At 46.2% G+C, this 10,288-nt stretch overlaps 1 protein-coding gene across 1 annotated transcript; it reads left to right on the top strand.

Annotated features, from left to right (window-relative positions):
- The first annotated feature begins 111 nt into the window (after nt 1-111).
- On the top strand, nt 112-8,256 carry AHSA1 (activator of HSP90 ATPase activity 1). Its single transcript, XM_060095762.1, has 9 exons — nt 112-341; nt 1,709-1,899; nt 3,850-3,932; nt 4,334-4,451; nt 5,591-5,679; nt 6,519-6,647; nt 7,108-7,209; nt 7,694-7,745; nt 7,863-8,256. Exons 1-9 carry the CDS (start codon nt 262-264, stop codon nt 8,033-8,035), a joined length of 1,017 nt encoding a protein of 338 aa, XP_059951745.1. The 5' UTR covers nt 112-261; the 3' UTR covers nt 8,036-8,256.
- The last annotated feature ends 2,032 nt before the right edge of the window (nt 8,257-10,288 follow it).

Raw genomic sequence — 10,288 nt, 5'->3', positions numbered from 1 at the left:
GGAAGGAGTTTGAAGTATCTCTAGAACAGACAGAAGTTAAGGTCCGGCGAGGCGGAACGGAAGCACCTGGTGGGAGGGAGGAGGAGCCGGAAGTTAAGGCGGGGAGGGGGCGGGGGCGGGGAGGTGGAGGGAAAAGCAAGCCAGGAGGTTCTGCGGCCGTTTCTAGTAGTTTCCAGGCGCTGCCGGGCGGCTCGGTCCGCGCGGTCCTGAGGCTGTGGCTGTGGCTGCTCGGGAGCTGGTGGCGGCGCGACCGGAGAGCCGATGGCCAAGTGGGGTGAGGGCGACCCACGCTGGATCGTGGAGGAGCGGGCGGACGCCACCAACGTCAACAACTGGCATTGGTGAGGGCCAGCGGGCCAGGCCGCGGGAGCGCTCCGGCCGCCAGGGCTGCAGGGTCCCTGGAACCTCGGCCGGGACAAAGCTGGGGCCAAGGCAGCCCTTCCTGCCCGGAGATGGGCGTGGGTCCTTCCTGTTGCAGGGGTCCGTAGTCCCAGGTCCCTCCACCCTCCGGCCTCCGTTTCATTGGCGGGGGAGGCGGCGGGACGACATGGAGGGCTGCGCCCCAGACGAGGGGGTTCAGATATGAGAACAGAACCCCTTGGCTGCTGCATTCAGCCTGAGCGGGGAGATGATTCCCACTCGTGGCCGCAGGAGTCAGTGAGACCCAACCCGCCGTGGATTGTGTTGGGAGACTGCAGTGTTCGTCTCGGGAGGGTTGGAACTCCTCTATTCCGGCTTACGGGTGGAATTAAAAGTCAGTCATAGGGCACTGCTGCCTCGCTCTGGAAGGCTGAGGTTTAGAACGTGTCCTGCCGGTGCCCAGAGCTCAGTGGTGCTGAAGGCGCCGTAGCCTCTCACCCGGAACTATTAAGTTAGTTGTATTGTTGCTGCAGGGACTGCGCTTGGTTGCCGGGCAATCATGGTTTATAACCCAACCACTCTGAAAAGCCTGCTCTCCTTCATGAAATCCTCTACAAGTAATGTCTTATCTTTTTGAGTCCGGTGAACTTTGTTCATACTGTCTTTACTGTCGTTTTACTTTGTTGCAGCTCTTTTTACTGTTGTTTTCTCTACTAGTTAGAAAGTGGGGAGGTAGATAGTTTTTCTTCTCTATATCTCAGCCTGCCTCCTTTCCTCTTAACACAGAGTGTTTGACTTAATTTTTGTTTGTTTTGAAGTGCTGGACTTATATTGTTTTCATGGCCATTTAGAGGGCATAGAATGTGTAGAGCCCTTATAACATAGCCTGAATTTGACAGGTCAAAACACTGTGCTAATGAGATCAAGATTATTGGTTTATTCGTTGCTGGACCTTTTAGCTCAATACTGCATTCTGTGGCCCCGTTGTGTGCTCCTGACTTCAGCAAGATGTGCACAGTTTTCCACTTGGTCAGACGGGGGCGCCACGTTAAAGTGTCTAATGCTGACCCCAGCACCATCATGCTGAGAAAGGAAAGCAGAATTTTCCATTTAGTTTGAAACCATTCTATTACAGCAACTGTCCTTATTGACAGTATGGGACTCCTGGTCTTCCGTTTAGGAGTCCCATACTGTCAATAAGGGGTAACACGTTTGTGGACATACTGGAGTGGGGCTGAGGGTCTTGTGTTCTTTTCCAGCCTCCTTTAGCCTTGGATGCTCTTGCATAGAGCAAGCAGTTGTATCCTTCATTTGGCTGCTGGTCCATAGCTTTGTTTCTGTTTTGCAGGACAGAGAGAGATGCTTCAAATTGGTCCACAGATAAGCTGAAAACACTGTTCCTGGCAGTATGTGTGCAAAATGAGGAAGGCAAGTGCGAGGTGACTGAAGTGAATAAGCTTGACGGAGAGGCATCTATTAACAATCGCAAAGGCAAACTTATCTTCTTTTATGAGTGGAGCATCAAACTAAACTGGACAGGTAAGTCTATGCTTGGCTTTTAGGACAGAGGTTAACCGCATTTTGATTGACCTGTTCAGGAGCCGGGGAGGACAGTTTTTGAGAGGTTATGAACTTTTTTCAAGGGAGATAGTGCTGTTTTGGAGTCCTATTGAAAAGAGTATTGGATGCTGAAATTCTGCCACTGTGGGACACTATAAATGGGTTTCCTCTCTCTGGGTCTCACAGGTCCCCACTGATGAAGCAGCTGGGCTGCTGAATCTTTGGACCTGGTCTGTGTTGGGACATATAATGTGACATTTCTCAGACTAGCTATTTCTGCCTCTTGGATGATTTTAAAGTGGGGAGGGGGAGTTTTTTGGTTTTCTTTCTTTTTTTTAACTCTCTCCAGTGTGACCCTAACAGTTCAGAGTGCTGTGGTAATGAAGCTTGCATGTGATTATAACTTGGGTCAGTTTTATTCTCTAGCTTAATGTCCCTTTTGTGAAGATATTAACATAGAATTGGGCCCATGTTAGATGGTCCTGACTGTTGGGAGGCTGAATTTTAAAAGACAGTAAAGTTAAAAGGGTACATGTATGGGGCAAAGCATGAAATAAATTTTTGTTTCAATAAACATTTCTCAAGTGAATGTTAATAAAGAGGGGAAATGTATTTATCGTCTGTTTTTTTGTTTTTCAAACTACTAAAGCACAGCAGTCTGGAAGGAACCTTAGGTATCATCTTGCCCAGTCTCCTTTTTATAGATTGAGAAACTGAGGCCTAGAGAAGTAAAGATAAATAAGTGTTTTGTGAGTTAACTTTGAAATACAGTTAGTTCTGCTATAACGTGACACATGTGTTTCTAAAAATCACCACACTATGCAGAATCTCGCAACAAAAACCACAGGGCTTGTAGGGAAGATGGGGTTAGGGACGTGACACTATACTCAAAAGTTTTATCAGTGATTTTTTTAAAATTTAGGAATGTAAAAATTGATGGCACAGTTTACACTGTGTTAACTGTTAAATCATAAGAAATACACAAATAACATGATAAATATGATGCTTTACCTTGATAAAGACCTGAAGTTTGCTTGTGAAAGTGGGCGTCAGAAGCCTTGAGGCATGTGGGTTATTGTGAGGTGGTGGAAGGGGCGTCACCTGAAATCAGAAGGAGCATTATAACACCACTAGTGGATGGCGCGGCTCCTAACACACACGGTGAACTGAAGTCACCGGCAGACAGATGTTTGAGATGTGTATTTCGCGTATTCCTATACAGCTCCATTCAGCCGGGTTTGGGTTTCTTTGGGTTCACCTAGTGTTTCTCAAGGATGAAATCACATATAAGCAAACATGAAATTCATGTTATGATCAAATCGTCCCTTAATATATCAATAGTATTGGAACAAAATTGTCTTTTCAAGACAAGCGTTCTAGCAGAGCTGTCTGTATTGACTATCAACCAAGTCCTCCTTAGCAGAGTTCATGCTGGTGCCAAATTCACATAGTTCTTGGTCCCACACTGTAATAGCACAGCCTCAAGAAATCTGATGGGGAAAGACATTTCAGGGTGGGGGGCAGTGGCTGCACCTGGCATGGCATTCTCTCAGAATAAAGGAGGTCAGTTCAGTTGTCCAAAAGAAGTGTAAGCAGAATAGTAGTTAGCACTCCAGAGCAGAAGAGGAGGAGGGGGGCCTCCCTGGTGGCGCAGTGGTTGAGAGTCCGCCTGCCGATGCAGGGGATACGGGTTCGTGCCCCGGTCTGGGAGGATCCCATATGCCGCGGAGCGGCTGGGCCCGTGAGCCATGGCCGCTGAGCCTGCGCATCCGGAGCCTGTGCTCCGCAAAGGGAGAGGCCACAACAGTGAGAGGCCCGCACACCGCAAAAAAAAAATAAAAAAATAAAAAATAAAAAAAAAATAAAAAAAAAAAAAGAAGAGGAGGAGGGGAGAGAAGGAGACTGATAACATTGCATTACTTTTGACAGGTACCTCTAAGTCTGGGGTGCAGTACAAGGGCCATGTGGAGATCCCCAATTTGTCTGACGAAAATAGCGTGGATGAAGTGGAGGTTTGTGCTTTCTATTTCCTCATCTGTCTGAGTCTTCCACATCCTCTTATTCTCAGATGAGAAAAATGGCCTGTCATTCAAGATTACAGGCCAGGCTTGGCCCCAGCATTCAGAACCCCAGTCTGCAGATGATTTTCTAGGTCTTTGGTGCCATCAGGAGCTCCCAGAACAACTTGTGCTTATTTAATTACTTTGCTTTAGTGAGTAGTGTGGGTTCTAACATTAGCCACCTTTGTCTTGGCAGAGAGACCTCGAGAAGAAACACTCATGGGGATTGTACAAAAACCTCAACCCTCATTTCCTTTGGAAATGTTAGCAGTTATCTGATTGCTCAGCACCGACATTCCACAATGTGGGTTCCTCTCAAGTTATTTACCACCTACTTCTGATCTTTCACTCAGATTAGTGTGAGCCTTGCCAAGGATGAGCCTGACACAAATCTCGTGGCCTTAATGAAGGAAGAAGGGGTGAAACTTCTGAGAGAAGCAATGGGACTTTACATCAGCACCCTCAAAACAGGTATCCCTTGAGTCGTTACGAGTGCCTTGAGAAGATAGCTTTCCACCCGTCAGATGCTAATTAAGGGGCTTGACAGGTCTTTCTTTGGCAAATGGATAAAAATTTGGGGGGGAGGAGGCTTATTTCATCTTAAAATCAGTCTGTAAGCTTTAAGTAAGGGAAAGATCTAGAGATATGTTGTCTGATTTGTTGGCTGTTGAGCACTTGAATGTGGCTAATCCAAATTGAGATGTGCTGTGAGTACAAAAAACGCAATGGATTCTGAAGACTTAGTATTTTAAAAAAAAGTAAAATGTCTCAATAATTTTTTGATACTGATAACATATTGAAATGGTAGTTAGGATATATTAGGTTAAGAGTATTGTTAAAATTAATTTCACCTGTTTGTTGTAACGCTTTAGTGTGGCTACTAGAAAATTTAATTTACATTTGAGGTTGAGATTGTATTTCTGTTAGACTTGCTGATCTAAAGACTTGGCAGCCCCAGACGCACCACGTGAGCATAGTCCTGCACTATTTTTGATGCGCATTCTCCAGGGACATTTAGAGGGTTATTTGAATAGTAGTCAGCTCAGCTGTCCCCTAGAATTCTAGTTCTGCTGGTGTGTTCTGATCACCAGAGTGATCAGAGTACATATGATCAGAGTACATATGGCGTCAGAGTACATATGATGATCATCAGAGGGAACCAGTATAGAGGTGGAAACCTTTGTTGGTGGGAACCAGTGCTCTGATGGCATAACTAGTTGTGGCTGTCCTACAGAGGTAAGGCAGAGTAGAGAAAGGGGACTAAATATGCAGCTGTGGGTATCTTGGCACACTCTTGAAGTCTTTGGAACTGCCACTGCATTCATTGGCTGCCATCCACAGTAGACCTCACATACAGTTAACAAGTCGTGATGCTTCTCATTGAGTCAGGGGTTTAAAATAATGCCAGTGAACATACTGTGTTCTGTAGCATACACTCAGATACCTGTCTGGCATAGATCAAAGTTAAAGACGCTAAAGTGGATTACTCTTCCCTCCCTTGTCGTGACCTCCATCTGAGTTAAGATGGCCATGTTTGTCAAACTACAATGAAACCCTGAGTCTCAGCTACTAAGAAATAACTTCCAAGAGCTGGGATTTTATCTTTTCAGAGTTCACGCAGGGTATGATCTTGCCTACAATGAATGGAGAGTCAGTAGACCCAGCCGGGCAGCCAGCACTGAAAACTGAGGAGCACAAGGTAACCGGTGTCCCCATGTGCTGGGGCGGGAGGCCATCTGGAAAGGGAGTTAAGGCACTGCCTCCTTCATAAGTCTCTATCTCAGCTCTTTCTCTCCCACCCTAACCTCTGAGCCAGAGCTGGTGCTTTGTAGAGAGTCCACAGAGTGTAGTTGTCTGTCTCCCCATCTTTAACCTGGTGTTCATTCATTTATAACAGACCCCTTAGAGCAAATGGAAGCCATCAGGGACTTCAGAGTCCGACTGTTGTGTTTAACCCGTGAGGAGGTTATGAATGCAGGGTGGTCTTCACCTCTATGCATCTTAAGTATTATGTCTACATTTCATACTTTGATACTAAAGGTGTCATCAAGGTATCAGGGGTTACTTAGATCACTAACTTCACCTAACAGGAAACTGATCGATTTCACTCCATTTGCAGGGTGAGCAAATATTTTTTCTGGAGATGGAACTTGCGTGGTTTGGGTTCAGCACTTGGTTTTCAGCCCTGTTGCCCTTTTGTCAGCACACTGAAGGATATTCTGGGGGTGCTGCTTCCAGCTATTTAAGCATAGAAATTCTGCTTGAGAATCACGTGGGGCTCTTCAGAAATACCTTATGATTTGGTGTGCCCTTCAGCAGTGGGCTTTTAAATGAGTGTCACTCTTCTTTCACCTAGAGTGGCATTGAGGATTTTCTGGGAAAGTTCCCCTTCTGACTGAAATGCTCGTGCACATAAATTTCCTCTAACTCCCCGGAATAATTAGCCTTGGAGGTGAAAAAGTTTGTGAGAATGAATAGCATTCATTGTAATGGTTTCACCATTACTCTAAACTGACAATTTCACTGCCACTTCCACAGGCTAAGTCTGCTCCTTCAAAAACCCAGGCAAGACCTGTTGGTGTCAAAATCCCCACTTGTAAGATCACCCTTAGAGAAACTTTCCTGACATCACCAGAGGAGCTCTATAGAGTTTTTACCACCCAGGAGGTAAGTATAGTCTTATCCTTCTAGCTCCTGGCATCTGCCGTCCCGAGTGACTGGAGTTGTGGGCACATCCCCGCATTGTGCGGAGGAAGTGCTGAGTGGAACCATGAAGCTTTCCTTGTACACTCAGAGGCAAAGGGAAAACACTTTTGTTCAACCTACTCATCAAAGTGGATTCGTCTTCTTTTTTCTCTTTTATGCTAGTTTTGGGTCATGTAAGTGGGAACCACTGGAATCATTCTCATTAGAAAAATAAATGGATTTGAAATAATGGCATCCTAGGTTCAGAAAGGGTTACTTGAGTCGAAGCCTGGTCTCTAGTGGAACAGAAAAGAGCCTAAACCTGGTTCTTGGGCAGAGTAGTATCTTTGGAAGTGAGAGCTGAGGCATGCAGGTGTCAGCTGGCATTTCTCCTGGGTCCCACTGAGAGCCATGCATCTTCTTACCTCCTTTTTCTCTGCAGCTTGTTCAGGCCTTTACCCATGCTCCTGCAATGTTAGAAGCAGACAAAGGTGGCAAGTTTCACCTGGTAGATGGCAATGTCTCTGGAGAATTCACTGATCTGGTGAGTACGTGCTTGCCAGGACGTGCTTTTGTCTGGTCAGAAGAGTAACATTTCCCCCTTTTTCAGCTCTGTAGATAAAATTTAAGGCTGTAATCTCTTTGGTTAGTAAAACCGCATTTTGTTTTTCAAAAGAATGCTACAATTGAATTCTCTTGCTTTCATACAAATTTTTCTTTAGTGGGGTAAACTTGCTTCTTCCTGGAAAAATCAAACATGGAGCAGAGGTTAGATGCATTTGTGGCTTACGGCTTTCCGTTTGCAGCACTGAAATTTCACGTGGGCACAGGTGACTGGACCCAACTTAGGAGTAAGAGGAGAGGCTGTGGCTGATGTCAGTGCAGGAGCTACCAACTCTGGTCCACTTTGTCCTCATCAGTAGTACAGCTGCAGATGATGGGCCCATATGAAAGGCAGATGGGTGATGCTTGCTAGGATTGGGTACGTTGCAGTCTATAGTATAGGCTGACCTCTTTGATTATTTTAGATCCCTGAGAAACATATTGTGATGAAGTGGAGGTTTAAATCTTGGCCAGAAGGTAAGTAAGCATATGTATTTATGGCCATTGCCCCCAGAACTTGTTCTTTTCCCCTTAGCCTCAGACCCACATGGAAACCCTGGATCTGAAACTTCCTTCCCCTTTGCCTTTCCCCAGGGCACTTTGCCACCATCACCTTGACCTTCATTGACAAGAATGGGGAGACTGAGCTGTGTATGGAAGGCCGAGGCGTCCCTGCCCCTGAGGAGGAGAGGACACGGCAGGGCTGGCAGCGGTACTACTTTGAGGGCATCAAACAGACCTTTGGCTACGGCGCACGCTTATTCTAGGACCAGCAGCAGAGGGTACAGCCTGCCGAACACTTCAGTCCAGCCCTCTCCTGACTGGGGCTTGTGACTTACAGGATTGCACCATCCCAACCACTAACTTGGGGCCGGGGCCCCTTCCCTTCATGTATACCTTGGGTTTGTGCATGTTTTCTGCCGGGTGGGAACAGAGGGTGATTTCTCTTTTATGTGTACATACGCTAAATAAACGTAATTTAAAAATCGTGCATGTCTGGAACCTGTGTTGACGGGGTGGCTGGTATTGAGTTCCCTTGAAGGTTTTGAACAAAAAAAAAAAACAACCGAGGGGTTTTATCTCCATTCTGCGTAAATGTACGTAATTAAGAGGCCTGAAAAGAGCCTACTTCTCACCAGCAAGCATTCCTGAGCTCATGTCCTTTCATACTGCAGACTGGCAAAAAGGGTCTCTTCCCCTCACTGAGGGAAACGTGGGGTGGAGTTTCTCTGGGGTGAACGGTACCAAGAAACTTAATCGCTGGTCCAGGTGGCATCCTGGGCTTCCCACTCTCCATGGCCTCTTACTCTCTTCCAAGAAGAGGTGATCAACCAGGTGCTGGTTTGAGGTGTGGAAAGAGATTCCCCACCCTGTGACCAAGGGGAACTGTGGGCTTTGGGTTTCTGTTCACTGAGCTTCTGTTTATCGAGTGGTTACTGTGTACCAGGCACTGTACTAAGGAGTTCCCTTACAGTAGCTTATTTAGCGCCCATAATTTAGCCCCCTATGAAACAAATACTACCATCATTTCTGCTTTACAAGAACCTAGTCCTTGGATTTCTTAACGCATATCCCAGACCCTACAACAGATAATTTAGCAGGGTTGGAATTTGGAACAAGGACCATAACGGCAGAGCCAGTGCTCAAGTCCAAACCACTGTCTACTGCCTTGTTGCGTTCATCCCTGAAAAGAAGCAGCTGCATTTCTAGCATGTTAGGCATCCTTCCTGGAATCGGAAATTCCAGGCCTGTTGTTACTCCCAGAAAGAGGAAGAAACGAATATAGAGTATTTTTAAATACCTGGTTCCATTAAGCAAGTTTACTGAGCACTGACGAAGGGGTTCCAGTGGGGTCCAGATTGCCACGTTGCAGGAAGAGGTAAACTGTACCTTCACAGGGAGGGTCATTTTCCTCGACAAGGCCCGCCCTGGTGACCTCAGTGTGAGTCAGCACCTTCTAATCCAGACACTGCCTCCTGCAGTTACAGCTATTTCCTTCATCTGTCCTTGCCTGTTTTATTAGGTGGCAGTGAGGTCTGCAGGCTAATCCAACCAACGTGACTTGGCCAAAATGCAATTAAAGTAGGAAATCAGTACTGATCTGGATAATTTAGATCCCCAATATCCCCCTTTGGCTTGAATTAATCGACAAGTGCTGGGCTGAACTAATTTGCACCTAGTTCGGCATTATATCTGCTTCCTGGGGGTTCGAACAGATACTTTTTGATAAAGTACCTGTGCTCTAGCTTGAATCAAATCAAGGACCCTTTGGGACTTCCCTGGCAGTCCAGTGGTTAAGACTCCGTGCTCCCAATGCAGGGGGCACGGGTTCTATCCCTGGTCAGGGAACTAAGATCCCACGTGCTGCACGGCATGGCCAAAATCAACAAAAACAAACAGCAAATCAAGGACCCCTTCTAACAGAGACCAGTGACGAAAAAGGACCCCTTTCACACCTGGCGGGAGAGTTACCAATTCCAGAATACCTAGGAAAAATCTGAAGTGAAGTTTACAAGTGTCTTAGTAATAACCAAAGCACCAGGCAAAGTTCCTGTTATATGACAGCTCGGTAACATTCATATATCCCCAGTACTGATGGCTGTTCCAATTTTCACCACTTCCATTTCACTGATAACATTTTGGTTAGCCATCGGAGCCTAAAAAGCAGAATGCCAGAGCTAAAAACAGAACTTTGGACTTGGGTTTGAATTGTAAATGTGTCACTTCCTAACAAATTGGGCAAATTTCCTCATCTGTAAAAGGGGTAGTATAATAGGTACCTATAAGAGCATTAGAGATGGATGTAGAAGCTCTGGCCCCTGGCGGCATGTTACCTGTTGACTTCTGGGCTCCCAAGCCCGCACATTTTCCCTTGAGCAGGAACTGATCTTTTGAAAATCTATTTAATTGGCCAAATTGCAAATCCTAGGCCAAGGGTTCTCCTCAACTAAGAACCACCTGAGGGGAGCCTGTCAAATGCAGGAAAGTGGACTCCACCCCTAGATACTCTTAGTGGGTGT

The sequence above is a fragment of the Mesoplodon densirostris genome, chromosome 4 (genome assembly GCF_025265405.1).
Source record: "Mesoplodon densirostris isolate mMesDen1 chromosome 4, mMesDen1 primary haplotype, whole genome shotgun sequence".
Classification (NCBI taxonomy): Eukaryota; Metazoa; Chordata; class Mammalia; order Artiodactyla; family Ziphiidae; genus Mesoplodon; species Mesoplodon densirostris.
This window is presented reverse-complemented; position numbering and strand designations above follow the sequence as displayed.